The sequence below is a fragment of the Phoca vitulina genome, unplaced genomic scaffold, assembly GCF_004348235.1.
Source record: "Phoca vitulina isolate PV1807 unplaced genomic scaffold, GSC_HSeal_1.0 scaffold80, whole genome shotgun sequence".
NCBI classification, from domain to species: Eukaryota; Metazoa; Chordata; class Mammalia; order Carnivora; family Phocidae; genus Phoca; species Phoca vitulina.
Genome location: NW_022589783.1, coordinates 957879 through 974951, shown reverse-complemented (window position 1 = coordinate 974951; position 17073 = coordinate 957879). Strand labels below are relative to the sequence as shown.

General features: G+C 58.8%; 1 protein-coding gene across 5 annotated transcripts in view; it reads right to left on the bottom strand.

Moving 5' to 3' along the window:
* Positions 1 to 17073, bottom strand: part of PTPRN2 (protein tyrosine phosphatase receptor type N2) — an 814855-nt gene that overhangs the window by 410868 nt on the left and 386914 nt on the right. For all 5 annotated transcript variants that reach the window (XM_032394358.1, XM_032394357.1, XM_032394360.1 and 2 more), the window contains one exon: positions 16362 to 16441. In XM_032394358.1, coding sequence (XP_032250249.1) covers positions 16362 to 16441 — 80 coding nt within the window. The remainder of the gene's footprint in view (positions 1 to 16361; positions 16442 to 17073) is intronic.

The following is a 17073-nucleotide window of genomic DNA, read 5'->3' as shown; positions in this document are numbered from 1 at the left end:
TGCCCCCAGCTCTCACTCCCGCGAGTCCAGTTGCTAGACGCGTCACATGCATCATCTTCGTCTACGTCTGAATGTGGAGAGGTTTCTGAGGCCGTGAACGGCAAGAGGAGAGGCCACGGCAGCCGCGTTGAGAAGGGCCGCTGTGTCGGCGCACACTGCCCCGAGCCCCAGCCTCACAGCGCGGCCTGACGGTCCTCACATCACCAAGGGATGAAGCGCGGGCCAAGCCAACTAGAGCTCTCCTCGGCCGAGACGGGGCTGCCGTCCCCGTGGCTCAGCCACGCCTGATCATAGCCACGTCGCAAATTAAAGGAACAAAACCAGCCCAGCTGCTCTGCTTAGAGATGTGCGCCCACCTCTGCCATTACTCAGGTGCAAGCGACCGAGACACCGAGCAACGGGGGGGCCTACGTCAGCGCAGGATGGAGCCAAGGGCGCTCTCCACACGCTCGACAAGCACCACTGCCGACAGGTGGCCCACGAAGCAAGTCCCCTCTGGGCTGAAGCCATTCCGAGGAGAGGGCAGACCACTCCGTGGCCGCTGCGCCACGGTGTGAAGGGTCAGGGGCCCACGTCCGGGGGGTTTCCGAAGATCGTTTTGGCTGCGGACCCAGAGGAAGCAGAGGAGGGGAGGTTTCCGTGCTCAGAGTCGCTGCGTGTGGTGAGGAGAGCTGTGGACAGCACGGGTGGAGGGCTCCTTCCTTACCGGCACCGTGACCTCCGGCCACAAACACCCGAAACTGCTCGGTGCAGTAACACAAGGACCTGACGCGGAGTCCGAACGAGGTGGTTAATCCACTGAAGCATCGAAGTCAAACGTCACATGAGCCACTCTGAGCGCGGACGACTAATAATGCAGCCCCGTCTGCTCACGGGCAAGTGTCTGACCACAGGAAGTGCCAAACAACCAGGGACAGGGTCACTTGTGAGGGGCAGCACTGAGCTCGGAAAACCCAGAACGCCGGGCCCCTCCTTCAACCCAGAAGGCCAGAGCCGCGGAGCCCTGGCCCCTGATGTAGCTGTGGACATTCAGGCCCTGAACCGGTTTCCAGCAAGGGGGCCAGCACGGGGGCGACTGCACGGCAACCTCACCCTTCCAGGGACGGGTGCTGACACTGCCCCAAGCGTGGAGAAAGTGGGGTTCCCAGAAGATGCTCCGTGAGAATCAGACACTGGGATCAAAGTCAGCGCTGCCGGACCCGCCCCGGCACGCCGCCACCAGGCTCCTTCGGGCCAGGACACAACATAACACGGGCACGGAGGCTGCTGGTTGCCCAGGCACCTTCAGGAACACTCAGGGACGGGCGCTCCTGCGCTGCTCCCCCAAGGTCACCACAATGTCATTCAGCACCCAGCTGACTAACGGCTGTCCTGCATCCTCAGACACACACCACCCAGACCTGCACACACGTGTGCCGTCCACACAGAGAGAGCACCGTCCACACGGAGAGAGCACCGTCCACACGGAGAGAGCACCGTCCACACGGAGAGAGCACCGTCCACACGGAGAGAGAGCTAGCCGTCCACACGGAGAGAGCACCGTCCACACGGAGAGAGCACCGTCCACACGGAGAGCTAGCCGTCCACACGGAGAGAGAGCTAGCCGTCCACACGGAGAGAGCGCCGTCCACACGGAGAGAGCACCGTCCACACGGAGAAAGAGCTAGCCGTCCACACGGAGAGAGCGCCGTCCACACGGAGGGAGCGCCGTCCACACGGAGGGAGCGCCGTCCACACGGAGAGAGCCACTGTATTTGAAGGATGCCGAAGGTCCATCTTTCCAAGAACAACCGTTTTCCTTTTTCAATGTCCCTGTCTTCTCCTACGTAACCTGAAGTTCTTGATTTGAGTGACTTCCAGAAGGTCATGTGCGGGGACGTTTGCTGCCGGAAGGGGTGGGAAGAGAAAGGTCCACTCTCCTGACGAACAGACCGAGCACCGGCTCAATCACACTGTCCTCCAAGTGCTGTTGGAAGGGACTTTTCACCCACTCTCTGTACACTACACGTCAGCGCATCACAGACCCGTCTGGTGATCTGGTGTCCCTGGGACGCGAGGGGCACAGAGCAGCTCCTCCGGGAACTCCCGAGCAGGGACACAGAGACTCAGCCTCACAAAGAGCAGGCGCGAGGGAAGAAAGCGCTAGAAGGGAAGGAGAGCAGGGAAACACTACCGGGTAGGCTACAGCCCAGCGTGAGGGACGACACAGTGCGTACGCCGGGTACGGGACAGGAGGTGACAGATGACATGGTCCCACCCGACACATCCGCCTGGGGGAGAAACGCTCCCGGGGCCCACGATGTAGGTATGAGCCTCCCGGCAGCCTGGGCGAAGAGGAACGCACGGGAGGTAGGCCCTTCTACCGTCTAGTGGCGGAAGTCCTAGTGGCTCCATGGGCATCGGGCTGTACCCCGGCCTCCAGCCCTGAGGGTTGGGGCGGGGTTTTCTGGCTGGAGGACTTGGAGAAGCATCCTCATCAGCAGCAGGTGTGTTTTCCCGCAAGCATTTCTTCATCACGGAACCAAGGGCAGGAGGTCATGGCGGAGCCCCAGGAAGGTCCACAGAGGGCCCATCTGCAGGAACGACGAGGCAAACCACCCCTGGGCACGCAGGCCCCCAGCGCCCGCGGCCCTCAGGTGAAAGGTCCGTCTCAGCTAAGTGTGGCGGGGCACGGAGGATGCCGGTCTTGGGGCCGGTGAGGACAGAGAGCCAGTCGGGCTGTGCCGGCCTGCAGGGAGGGCGACAGCCCACCAGCCAGGTCAGGGGTGCTTGGGGGTTCATGTTTTCATGGCGAGGGGATTGAAAGTAGAACCATTCACCAAATGGATGCTGGAAATTCTTTAACTCGTTCAGTGTTTAGAACACGGTCAAAAATCCATGAGGGCCTTCAAAAAAATAACACATTCTAGATTTAATTACAGATAAAAGAAATCTGACTTCTATTAAATGATGATAAATTGCGTATTTAGAATGGAAATTACCCTGGAGCATGAGAATGTTACTGTCCATCTCTGTACTCCTTTAGAATACGAAGATCACACGGGGTTTGGTTCTCGAACAGGTTCCTTAAAAGGGAGAATAAGGGGAAGGTGCAGCGGGGCTCGTAGAAGAGCCCTGCCTGGCACAGAGCCCGCTCCTCTCTCCAGACCGCAGCAGGCGGGCCGCAGCTCCCTTGTGTCTGGAGTCCCTTCCGACAGGAGCTCGCGCTTCCGTTTATGTTCTCTGAGGACTGCCAGACAGAGCCGTCCGCCTGTCTGCAAGCGTCAGGTGAGCACGAAGGTCTGCTGCAGATGGACGCAGCAGCGGAGGGCTGCCCTCCGGGTCCACAGGGTGCGCGGCGAGCGCCCACGGCAGGTGCACCCTCTGGCTCAGGCTCTCCTCCACGAGCAGCCACGTCTCTGACCCCAGGACGGAGAGAAGTCCCCCGACGCAGGTCCAGCGTCCCACAGCAGTCGGTCTCAGCGCCCATACATGGTGCTTCTCCCTTCGGAAGCACCTTCGAACGTCTCCCGATCCTTCAGCGAGAAGGCAGACCAGTTGTAAGGGGGATCGTGGGATGTCCGCAAAACGCTGTCCCGACAAAAAGAATGATTTTCTCTCATAAAGATGTTGGAGTTAAGATTAGTTTTGGAAAAGGTTCCCTTGAGTTGTCCCAGCCTCACGTGACCACACCTCCTGGAGGTGCCTGCGCCATCTGGACGTGGTTCCGGGACACAGCAGACCCCTGGGGCAGGCTGGCGACCGTGGACCCGCAGCCAGCCCTGAAACGGGGTGCTTTTGGGTCCTGAGGCTGGCCAGCAAGCAGCAGAAACCTAGCAGACGTTCAGGGTTTTGTTGGTCACCACACTCAAGCATTACGGGGCAAGCGGTCATCGTCCTAGACGAGAGTCATAAATCAGAGGGAGTCAGTCTGCACTCCCCTCTTTCCTGGAACTCCTCTCCCCGCACCCCACAGAAGAGTGGGCTGCTGATGCCGGTGGCCAGGGTCAGAGGAAGTCTGGGCTGTGTTTACAGGGGTGCAGGGTACGGTCAGGATGGAGTTTCATCTCCGCAGAGGAAAATGCCATAAACATGCTTTTCAGTTAAGACCCTCCATTCAGCGAGTCTCGTGAAACAGAGGAAACGTATTACAAATGCCACATGTTTTTCTTCGCTCCCTGTCATTGTTCCCATCAAACCCAAATACCGACTGTGCTCCGTGCTGTGGGCAAAGCACCAGCTGGGCGGTGGGGTCCAAAGATGCATGAGACGAGGGTCCATCTTCAGGGAGTGTTTGTCCCCAGCAGTGAGTGGACCTCCGACGTGAATGCCACCAGGTGGGAGGGCCTGACCGTGCCGCCAGGCCCCACACCAGAGTGCGGAGGATTATTTGTTAACAAGTTCCCAGCCAAGCTGGGACTTCGAGAAATGTCCTAGAACTTTGGGGTCACAAATGTCTTCTGTAAAAGGCCACAGTAAACAGTTTAGGCTGGGCAGCCACAGAGATGTGAAGGCTGATGCGGCTGAGTGCCAGGAGGCCAGTGCGGCCAAGGGCGGCAGCTGGCCAGCCCCGGGAAGGGGTGAGGCAGGGCATGGGTCAGGGGAAGGGACAGGCAGGCGCTGGGCAGCTGAGAGCTCCAAAGAGCCGACAGCACGGCGCTCTAGGCTCTCCCCGAGAAGCTGGAGAAGAGGCAGGGTCTGGGTGTGAGCACAGGACGGGGCAGGCACCCGGGGTGCAGTTCTGTGGGCAGCGGTGACCCCAGCAGGGCTCTGCTGGGCGGAAGGCCTCCGCGAAGCAAGCAGCCCTGGGCCCTGGCTCCGCCTCCTTCCCCTTCAATGCTGGGGAGCAAGAGTGGAGGGAGGCGACCGTCCTGGTGGGGCCGGGGGGCACCACGTGCAGCTCCGCGTGCTCTCCCTGGGGGCATCCCCCCTCTGCCCAGGTCCCCACGGCCGTCAGAAGCCCAGCACAGGGCAGCTCTGTTCCCGGCTCTCCGGCCCAGAGAAGTGAATCGGCACCTCCACAGGAAAGCACCTGTTGGCAGGGTCAGCTGGGCTCACGAGGAAAGAGTCCAAAATTAAAGAAACCACTGTACGTGGGGACTCTCGAGACGTGAAGGCTCGACTCTGATCACCACTGTTAAACCGGGTCGGCTGAGCCACCACGAGGGCTCGCTGGGGATGTCAGTGCGGTGGTGAGGTTGGCGAGACTTCCTAATGCACCATTTTATGCCCTGGAGGGAATTATGCCAATGCTTTTGCTGAAGACTTCTCACTCTGAATTTGCTTTCCTGTGCTTCACGATGATTCTAAGAAAACAAAATGATCCCGGGCGAACTGCGTTTACCTTTAGAAGGCATCACGGTACAGGGAGCGTCTACGCAGGGCCGGGGTGCCCCCTCCCCAGCTGCCTTCCCGTGACGTGAACGCTGCGTGCCGCTGCTGGGCCGGGCCCGTCTGCAGCCCAGGCTTCCGTCACGCTCCGGTCGCCAGCACCTCGCAGGGGGGGAACGCCCCCGCGCAGGACAACGACCACGCGGCCCCCACCCACCGCGGCAGGAAGAGGTGCGTTTCATGTCCCAGCGCAGCACCTGCACGTCTGAGCAGGTCAGCACACTTCCACGTTCTTCGCACGGTATGCTGGGACCATCCGACCCCACGAGACTGTCAGCTCCTGGCCAGACTGAGAACTTCCCCGAACGACGCTGTGTCGCCATGAGCTGGCCCAACGTCTTTCTGATCCCAGGCACACAAGGACCACAGCAACTAACAATCCCACACCCTTTAGAGTTCGAATCTCGTCTCCCACCGAGTTCGTCCTGCCTCGTTTGACGCTATTGCAAGCCCACGGAGCATAATCACCAGTCCTGTGTCTGACAGAGAAGGAGCCCGGAGCTTGCTGAGACCGAACAATCGTCCAAAGTCTCGAAACAGGAAAGCAGAAGAGGGACTGGGACCGAGGCCCTGAACCCACCCCCGATCCTTCACGGTTCCCCTTCCCAGCCTCCACTGTCACAGGACAGCAGACATCCAGACGGGCTGGGGACCCTGGAACCTGCTCTACCCTGGTTCACACCTCATGGTCCATTACAGCTGAGACACCCAAGTGGAGGCCCGGGGGCTAAGGTAAGGAAGCCTTCCCGCCCTCAGCTCCAGTGCATACCTCCGCCATGGAGGAGTCACACGTCACCCAGCAGAGCCCTTTCTGTCCCCATGGCTGGTCTGCTGACTGCCAATGACCTATGGTGCCCTTCACAGCAGGTGGGAAAGGTGTGCCCTGATGCACATCACCGTGTCTTCCCCATGGAGAGGCGTCCAGGGCCAGAGGGACGTGGATACCAGCCTTGCTGGGTCAACCACCAGTTTCATTTTCAAGAATGAGCCCTCAGAAATAAGTCAGAGAAAGACAAGTATCATATGATCTCACTGATACGAGAAATTTGAGAAACAAGACAGAGGATCATAGGGGAAGGGAGGAAAAAATGAAACAAGACGAAACCAGACAAACCATAAGAGACTCTCAATCACAGGAAACAAACTGAGGGCTGCTGGAGTGGTGGGGGGTGGGAGGGATGGGGTGGCTGGGTGATGGACACTGGGGAGGGTATGTGCTCTGGTGAGTGCTGTGAACTGTGTAAGACTGATGAAACACAGACCTGTACCCCTGAAACAAATGATACATGATATGTTAATTAAAAAATAAATAAAATTAAAATTAAAAAAAAAAAAAAAGAATGAGCCCCCTCAAGAGCCTACTATCCCAGACAGGCCAGTGACATGTCCCCTGCAGAAGGGCTTCTTGCCCAAGTGCCAAACGGACTCAGGCTGGTCCCAAATGCCAGGCCCATTCCCACCCCGCCCCAGGTGGCTCTGCGCTCTGACACCTTCCCGACCCTCCGCCCTTGCAGTGAGAGGTCCTCTCCTGAGTCCCGGCACCTGCAGGACCTGCCCTGGATATGGCCGGCTGGGTGACGACTGGCCGACCCGAGTCCGCACGGCAACCACGTGCTGACGGGCACCAGCAGCTGGAGGGCCGGCGCGCCTCACGCCTGCTCTGCAGGAAATGCTTCAAATACTGGGTCGCGCAGAGCCTCCTAAGGCAAACACGGGGGCAATCCAAGGGCTGAGCGCGTCTGTGGGCTGCTGGGGACGGCCACCCGCACGGAGAGGTCCTCTCGCCTGCCCCACTGCGAGCGGCTACAGGTGCTGAGAGCCGCACAGGGAGCGGCTGCCCTGGGACCTGCCACCGGGAGGCCGTGCCACTCAGCTGCTGCCAAAGCCTCAGGTGCGGGGGCGCTGGGGCCGCGCGTGGAACGGCAGCCCGCCCTGAGCTAGAATCGCCTGCGCTCAGCTGTCCCCTGTTGCCATGGGGACTGTGGTCTGCGCACGAACAGCCAGCGATGGGGCTTCTAACAGACGCTGGAGACGGCCGGCCATGAGCCCCGGGCAGCGGTGTGGCTGCTGGGACTGGGCTGGAGGGGCGCGTGCCCTGACGACGAGGTCCCCGCCCAGCCCCGTCCCCGTCCCCTCACCCAGGGCCTGACTTGGACGGTGTCCCAACAAGCTTCCCTGCAGCCCCGCGGCCCCACCTTCAGAACAAGGCGCCTGCCACGCAGGCAGCAGAGCCGAGGGTTTTACGTGGAGACGATGCGAGAGGAGGCACAGAACTCAGGTGCCCACGAAGTTACACCGCCTGTGGGAACAGGGGAAGCAGGGCTTTCCAACACTCACAGCGGCAGAACGGCAACGGGGACAGCCGAGGGCATCTTCCGAGTGTTCCTCACGCCCGGGGAGCGCCCACGTGGCCTGGCCACGGACCCGCCCAGCTTTCTCAAGTCAGCCACTGACTGGGCGGAGAAACCCACGGGCGGGAAGAGACAGGCTGTGTGAGTGGCCACGTGGCCCAGTCCCCAGCCTGTGCTTCCAGCAGGGGCACACCCGGGCCACAGCCACGAACCCCCGATGGCCCACATCTGCACGTCTCATTCCAGGGGCACCTCGTCCCACACGAATCTCCTCCCTAACCTCCCCAAAGCAGCCTCCAGGTGCTGGGCCGCCCCCCAGTTCTGTTTCCCTCGCCCCACATCCCATCGCCTGCCCAGCGAGCAGAGTCCCCACTCGGAGCGTCTGGGCCCCGACACCCTGTCTAAGCCGACACCGCCTCAGACTAGCACGGCCGCAAGGGCGGTGTCCGCGGCTGTGACCTCCCTCCCCTCACCCCGGGCGGCTCCATAGGCAGACTGACCCCGTTCAGTGTTTCAGGTCATGTCACACCAGCCGCTTCTCCATTCAGACGAAGTAAAGGCCCAGGTCCCAGCGACGTGGGTTCCCCCAGATGCTGATCTGGACAAGGATTCAAAGGCCAGTTCTTCGGGGGAACACGGAGAGCTGTGGGCACTGAGGGTACACCGTGGGGCATCGCCCATCAAGACAGGGCTGCGCACAGCTCACATAAGGCAGACTTGCAATAAAGTTCTCATGCGCGTGCTACCGTGACCGCCCACAATCACACAGCACCCTCACGTCCCAGACGCAGCAGCTGGGGTCCCAACACCCACAGTGGGAAAACGGCGTCAGTGATAACCGACCATGTTGGAGCTGTTGGCGGGCAAGGCCACCCCATCCGACCTTCACAGAACCTACGAAGCCGGTGCCGCTCCCCATCTCACCAACAAGGCACCTGGCATTAGGACTTTGCCAAATGCCCACAGCCTGGAGGCGACAGGGCACGCACGAGCTGGGGCACCTACCTCAGGACCCCAGTCCCGCACTGGAGTCGGCTTCTCTCTGACCCCATGTCCATCCCACTCTGAGGGGTCTGCACAACAGGACAAAGCATTTATTACACGCACTGGGTTCCACATGAGACCCCCGTGCCCACGAACAGCCTGCTTGCTAATAAAACTAGACAACTTTCCACCTACAGAGCGAAGAGCAATGACTAACTTGGCAATACTTATTCAGCACGGTGGTCAGGCAGTGGGGCAACAGGCACAGCTCAGGACTCTTCACCCACGGAGCACCGTCCAGCCTCGGAAAGGCTCCTGCTAGGTGCCTCTCGAAGGCTGTCGGAGCAGAGGGAAGGCTCACCTGGCAGGCGAGGTGGTCCAGGCCCTTCTAGCAGCAGCAGGTGCAGAGGATGTGGGGTGCTGGTTGCCGTCCACCCCCCAACAGGAGGTGGTGAGCATGGGGAAGCCTGAGGAACGGCACGAAGCGGACCAGGAACAGAAGCACAGTAACCACTGGTGACCCCTGGGGACCCAGGGAGCCCCGAGAGTGACTGATGCTCTCAGCTGCCCAAGGGAGGCCAAGCGCCATGCGGAGCGAATGCTCACCCATCTGCAAGTGGGAACGTGCTCCTCCCATAACGGAGGGCTGTAATGGTTGTAATGGCTGTCTCCCAGGGAATGGCAAGTAATATGGTTTCTGGTATTCAGTCTACGCACCATCCCCAACAACCCTGCCCTGAGCGCTGTTCGTGTATTCCCACACAGGTAACCCTGCAAATCACAGCACACAAAATCCCTGCCTAGCATCGACTCGTTTGGCTCAGGGTGAAGCCAGGATGAGAACCGGCCTCCACAACGTCAGATCACGGGGACATAGCTCCAGAGTCCCCTCCAGCTGGACCGACGGGCACAGCTCTACCACACTGACAGCACCGCGCTCCACTCCAGCAAACCCCTGTCGAAATGCCAGAAGCAATTACCTGGCTGTTTAGAACAGAGGCATGGGGCTGGTGCCCTTCCTTTCCCGCCACCCACCGCACCTCCGGGAGGCTGCCGCCGTCGGGCCCTCGCTCTGGGGCCGCCGGAACCTCTGTCCTCCTGCCTAACGTGCCCCACCGGCCCTGCAGGGGCTGGCCCCACTGTCACCCGCCCTACAGGCAGCCCCAGCCCGCGCCCGTCACCTCCTCACGCCCCCCAGGTCCGACGGCGGGCTGCCTCATGCCCAGTGGGTCTGCTCCAAGGTCACCCGGGCCTTGTCTGACCACGGTCGGCAACAGCTCCCACGCCCGGCCCGCTCGGCTGGTTTCTCCTCAGAACACCTGCCATTTCTGGACGACAGTGGTGTACATGATGTATGTGGTGGCGTTTCCACGATGGCGCTCTGAGCATCACTACCTCGCGTACGGCATGACACGCTGTGCTGGGTGATCGCGTCACGCCGTGCCGCACGACCCCACGTCAGGGACTGCGCCATGCCGCCCGCTCCCGGACGTCGCCGAACACTGTCGTGTGCTCCTCAGCAACGCCACATGACATCACTGCGTCCTTCCCCGTTCCGCGCCTTCCCTGGGGGGCTGGCCTCTACCGGGGCGGAGTGTCTCGTTGGCCCAGACAGCCTCTCTGCTCCTGAACGGTGTCTGGCCCGAGGCTGACCTCAGGGGGTATCCGGTGAACGACCGAGTAAGTGGGAAACTGGACTTGACTAGGAAGCCGACCTGGAGAATCCGCTGGTCCTCGGAGACAGCAGGACTCGCTAACCCTGCCGTGGATTTCTCACCCGCAGGTCTGTGCCTTCCTACCCCGGCTCCCACCCTAGCCCGTGGCCTGGGGAGGAAGCAGGCCAGGCCTGGAATTTGTCCGGGAGCTCAGCTCGGGCTAGGTGCCCCGTGCTGTCCATGCTGGGTCGCTCCCCAGGGCCCTGCCCCCCCCCCCCCCCCCCCCCCCCCTGAGCTCCAGACTCCACTCCTGCCTGCACCGCACTCCGACCCTGGTAGCCTCATTTCTGAGTCCGGTCCTACGGTTTGACCCCCTGGCATCCTTGTGCTGGTTTTGTGTTGGCATCTGATTCGCGATGCGTTCTGGTGCTGACAGACGTGCTCCGAGAAGGGAGGCGACCACACGTCCTTGCGTGGCTCATGAAGGACTCCTGACTCCGGGTTTCAACCCAACGGCTAGTAGGTTGGTCGGGCATGTGGAGGGAAGCCAGCCCTCGCCCCGATGCGAGCTCCCCACGCACATCTGCCCGGCCGCTGCGCAGGGGCCGGCAAAGCAGGGCAGCACCAACATCCCCCTCAGCACGGAGGGGTACGGGACCCCGCTGGGGTCTTCCCTGATGGAAGCGAAGTTGCCACCACATCGGTGTGAAGAGGAGAGTGTGCCCGAATGTTACCGCACGAAGTTCTTGAGTTCTCCAACATGCAGAGTACCCCCCAAACGACACTGTGTTCTGACTGAGAATAGATTCACTTTTCTTCAGTTGCAGGAACCGCATCTTTCTGCCCGACGCGCATCCTGCAGCTGGGCCACTGAATCAGGCCCGGATGAGACCTCGGAGCCCATCATCTGCTTTTTGCTAAGTAGGAATGAGGACTGTTGCTCTGACTCAATAGATCTTCTCTCATCATCAAAAAAGTGAGAAGCCCGCATTACAGCAAAGCGCCTCAGAACTGAGTCTCCCTCAGAGAGAGCATTCCACTCCTAACCTCACTGATGCTTTTAAAGAGATGATTTCTTATTCTGTGGGCTGCACAAGATGGAACGTTTCTCAGGATGTTCAAAGGGATGAGAGGCCTCCTTCTACACTTTGCTGTTGAAACGTATAATCTATCAGTTCAGTCGGATAAGCTCAACTCCTCCCCTGCGAGCGATAATCAACACAGGACACAGAGCGGTCAGACCTGGAGGACAAGCTGTCTTCTCCTCTCAGGAGTGACCTTCCCGAGCTCTGCCTCACACGCTGAGTCCCCAGTCTCCAGCCTCTGACCTCCGACCTGCCACTCCATCCTGGCAGGCGCCCGTCTCCCCTCACCCTTCCTTCTGTGTCTTGGTCCACTGCCCACGGTACTTTCCTCCCGTGCCACGTTCTAGTGATCCACAGCCTGGTGGACGCTGATGCAGCGGGCCCGCCCCCCCGCGCCGTCCCCCGCCAGCATGCTCCCCACTGACCTCGCCAGCAGGCCCTTGCCCGTTGGCTGGGGCCCTGCAGTCCAGCCAGGCCTTGCACCCCCTCAGCCTGGAACCTGCCCGAAGCAGCTGGGCCAGTGGGAGCCCCACCTCCCGGGTTGCGCCCTGGAACCTCAACAAAGGCTGATTTCTGAGCAGCCAGCTTGACTGGAAACGACAGGCCGGCCCGGCCCGTCCCTCCTGCGTGGCAGATCAGCGGGCCCCCCTGGGGTGCCCCAGCGCACCTCACTCACCACAGAGCCCACCGGCTGCTCTGGCCTGAGCCTCCCCATCTGTGTCGTGAGGGCTCGAAGAAGAGGAACACCAACAACCCTTTCACCTAAAAATCCTCTGATTCTCTAACTTTACATCTCAGAGAAGCATGTAGGATCCTGTGGACTCTTCTGCTTTTATTAATTTTTCACAGCTGTCTCATTCACCAGTAAATGAACACAAATCTTCCTATCAAGTGGGTCTTTTCTAGCATTTCCAGAGCCGCCTCCTGATTTTTCACTGGGAAAGTACAACTTCCTGTCCACACTGAGGTCCACCAGCCCACCCAACATTTGCTCCAGTCCAAACCTCAGCGAGGGTGCAATGACCACAAACAGGTTCCGGGCCACACGTGCCCAGTGACACAGGCACAGCACTGCCCGGGGCGCTCGCTGACCCCAGTGGCATGTGCCCAGCGGGTCGCCCGGGGTGGACGGCGCACAGCGTGAGTGTGCAGCTCATGCAGCCGCGGGTCTCCCCTCCCCCCGCCCAGACCCAGAGGCCTCCAGGCTTCGGATCCCGGTCACAGGCACAGCGTGTGGACCCCCGGCCGGCCCCACGTCGCAGGAGGGAAAGCCGACTCCCTCAGCCACAGGAAGCCAAGCCTGAGGGCTCCTTGTAGACACTGAAGTCACAGTCCCACGTTGCAAAGTCTGGTTCGGGACTGATTTTGGACTCCAGCCCCCAGCCCCGTTCCCCACCCTGTCCCTGGTATGTGGGCTCTGTGCCTCGGCCCTCCTTGCTGTCCCTCATGTGACCAACCTTTCCTCACCTTCCAGCCCCCTAAGAGCCACACTAGTCCTGGCTGCCGCCCAAGGCCAGCTCCCCCGTGCAGCTTTATCTGGCGAGCCCCCCGACCCCGGCACCGGGCACTCTGTCCGTGGCTCTGAAAGACCGGCCAGGCTCTGGGCAGACTGCTGTCCTCTAGGTGTTGGCGTCAGCCTCGGGCCTGCACGTGCCTTGCCCAGGAGAGAACCTAAATGAGCATGAAGCACTGATGCTCGCTTGGGAGCAACAGTTCAGAGGGGTGAACTGAGTATGCATCATGGAAGGGCTCATTTCACTGTGCCAGGCTGGACTCCATTACCCTTTCCAAAATAGACACACCTGCCCCCTTTACCCAGAGTCCAGGAGGCTGGGCAGCACTCACTGCTCTGGGGGTTCTGGGGTCAGACGTTCGGGGCACAGCTGTCCCGATCTCTCACTCTGGAGTCCAACCCTCGAAACACGCTCGTGAGGCCTCAGGGTCCAGAGATGAGCCCTGAGCGGCAGTCCACAAGCAACGCCACAGGCCATGCGGCTCTCCCTCTTCCGTGCAGACAATGTGTAAGCCACAGGCGGGACAGCAACACCGCAGAGAGGAGACTCGCTGACTCCTGCAGACGCTCGACAGGCGAATGAGAAGGGGCCAGGCTCCGGTTACTAGAACTCGAGGAAAGACATCACATCTTTCAGTAAGGAGATGTTCTTTGAAACGGCACGTGCTGTCTCCCCAAGATGAAAGAAAAAACGTTAGCCGAAGGGCAAGTCTTAGAGGCTTTGTTTAGACAAGCGTGAGCTGACGACACAAAGGTGAGAGGGAGACGCCCACCAAGGACGTCCAACCAGCAGCTACATGGTCAGCGAGTGAGTCAAACGTGCCACCAGCCAGAAGCCCAGCTTCCCCAGGGTGCCGGGAGAGGCAAGCTGTAGGAACAGGTGATCTTGGAGGCAGGGCAGTGCGCGCGGGAGCTCCCAGCCCTAAGTCATGGGAACCCAGGGGTTCGGGGTGTGTGCTGCTGCCGAGGGGAAGGCAAACGCTTTTCCTAAAAGATGACTTAACCATATCTTCTCTGAAAGGAGAAATGCAAAAACGGATTAGAAGTATGCTACTTGAGAATAAACTACCAAGTAAATGAAGAGTAGAAAAGGGTTTCTCTGTTCTGCCCAATTTGATCAGATGGCATGGCCAGAAAGATGAGAAGTACCAGTTACTAGACTTCCAGTTGTGGGCACCTTGTAGTGTGTGCGGATGTTGGACTGTGAACCCGTGCACTGAACACTCACACAGTAAACAGGGTTTCTCTGCACCTGGGGATACAAAAGCTCCTCCCTGTGCAGTGCCCACTTACTTTCAGCGTTCAGTAGCGCCTTGTGTTCATGCCGAGGTTCGTAGAATCCAGAAAAGAATCACGTAATACAAGGAAGAGATTCTGAACAAGAACCAGCAGCATCCACCCGTCAGGACATACGCCACTGACGTTTGATGAGAGCTAATGTGGTATTAACTGCAAGTCTATTAAGTTTGGTACCATTTTGCATGAGGTTATCCAACAAATACCCTTGAAGTTCCATCAGCGGGGTTGTGTCCCCTTCACCAGTCGTAAACCCCAAGAAGGGCCTCAAGCGTGGTGCCGGGAAGCCCCCGAGGGAACCCACCACGGGAACCCACCACAGTGACTGGGTCTGCGGCAGCAATCCCAGCAGAGGGCCCTGTTCCAGCAGGTGCTGAGCACCACCACAGCCCACCCAAGCAGGGCCTGCCCCAACCATGCCATTCAGTAGCTTGTAACAAGGGCTCCACATCGTCTTTGAAAACAAGAAACCCCCCAGAATCCCTTTCCTTGTTAACACACGAGTAAGTCTAGTGCTCAGTGAGCTCATTTCTCCTCCTGGTACCAACACCCTTGGGGACCTGGCCCTCGGTGCCCAGTGCCCACTACACGGTGGTCAGTCTACTGCCGAACCATAGAACCCTAATGGTCACAAAGTTATCTTTCATCATCTTTTTCCTGTGTAGCATCAGGTACATTCATAACATCCTGAAATGATTCACAACATAAAAGAACTAATTTTTTGAAACTATGCACGTGTGTTGTCCGTTTGCACATGCATGACGAGCAACAAGCACTCAGCTTGCACAGCTGTGAGCTAACACAAACACACGCTATGATGTAGCAAATTCAGGTCTTTAGAAGTGGTTACTATGACATTCAAACATACATCTGACATGTAATCTCCCCTTGGCATATAGCGCTTTGGTATTCAACATGAACACATTTAAAATGACCCAGAAACTAGATTTTAAATAATCGACCTCATTTTCCCAAGAAAGCAATAAAATAAATGAAGGCTATGGTCAGTGAGTGTACTGTCATGATTGTCAAAGATGGAAAATCTTCCTTCCATTTTATTCCATTCATTATTGCATCCTGAAGTTCCAGCAAATCTGGTTTTGAAAGCGTTACTTCCCAGCACTGCGGTGAATGGCCACTTGTAAAACAACTGTGAACGTTTCTGCCTGAAAAAACCAGGAACTGGTTTGGTCTTAAATATGGTCAATAATCCCTTCTGCTGAGCAGCTAGGACGGGAGAACGGACGCTGGAGGGAAGGAGGGAGGGGTCCAAGCCACCAACACAGAACCCGCTCTGTTTCAGGAGGCAGAGTGTTTGCAACGGAATCTGCTGGGGCCGCATCAGGCCGCCGTGCTGAGGGACGACACCGTACAGCTCGCCGAGTGACAGCCAGCCGCTCCGGCCTCACAGCGACACATGACACTGCAGTGAAGCCTGGGGTACTCGGCTCTCCTCAGAGCTGAAATCAGTCAGGTTTCTGGAGGTACAACGTTGCAGGGAATTCTCCCCTAACCAAAAACTACTGGCCCCTGAAATCATCACTTTCAGCAGGAAGAGTTACTAAGGGCACCAAGATATCTGACAAGTAAAATTCAACAGCAACCAAAAGAGATGAGACGGACAGTTTATCCCGTTAGCTGGAGCGCGGGAGCTGCCCACCCCGCAGCCAACATGCCCGCAGACGGTACGGACGTGGCTCGCCGGGGCTCAGGACAGGTGGGCAGAACAACCAGGGCTTTCAAGGCAAAGCTGTAGCGAAGCCCCTTGTTTCTGTTAAACCCTCCCTCCTGCACCGTCTTGGTCCGTGACAGACAGCACACCCTGGCTGGGACGCCGAAAGCAGCAGGCACTCGTTCTGTCCACATGGGGGCCCGGGGCCGCCGCAGACCCCAGACCCTTGCCCTCCCGGCCCTGGCCTCTGTCTCAGAGGGAGCCGTGTTCTCCACCTGCAGCCGGGCGGGCCGCACCGCGGCGATGAGGCTCCGGCCGTGCCCACCGACCCGGCCGTCCCGTCTCCCCGTCCGATGTCGGGGTGCTGGGGAGACCGTGCATCTCCTCCGCCTGGGGCGTGCGTGCTCACGCGGGCTTGTGTTAACGGGGCCTTACCTGTAGCCTGCACCACATCTGCCGTCGTCAGGTTCTGGACGCTGGCGCTCACTGTGAAGGTCACAGCTGGTCCCAGGACACTGGAAGAGACCATGAAAAAGGAGCTCAGAACTGCCCCAGCATCCCGAGCAGCTACACAGAAAACACGGACACGCTCACAAAACATGTCTGAGGCCACTGGCTGTCCCACAGGGGACCCCCACCCCATGGTCGGCTCTTTGCCCCTCAGTCCACTAATTCCACCGACAGGCTGTGCTTTTCTGACCCACACACCGCAGCGCTCTCATAAAAGATTGAAATCAACCCCAACAAACCAACAAGATAGTCTTGCAAGGGAAAAAGAAAAATTGTTATGGAAACAGATTTGAGTATTTGGCTCCCACGGGAGTGGTAGGAATCAAAAGCAGAAAGGAAAGAGACTGGTATTTTAAAATCTCTCTTGACAGGAACCGTTTAAAAAACTTATCAAAGTCATTAAGAACTATTTAGTATAAAAATAACTAGCAGGGAATTGCCAGACAGGAATGATTAAAATTTTCAAAGCTTTTTAAATACTATGTTGAATATAAGTTTGAAAAAATACATCACTTTTTAAATAATTTTATTCATCTGAAGGGGAGAGGGAAAGAGGAGGGAGGAGAATAGGAAAGAGGAGGGAAAGACAGGGAAGAGGGAAGGGGGAGGGAAGGGGGAGGGGAGGGGGATGGGGAGA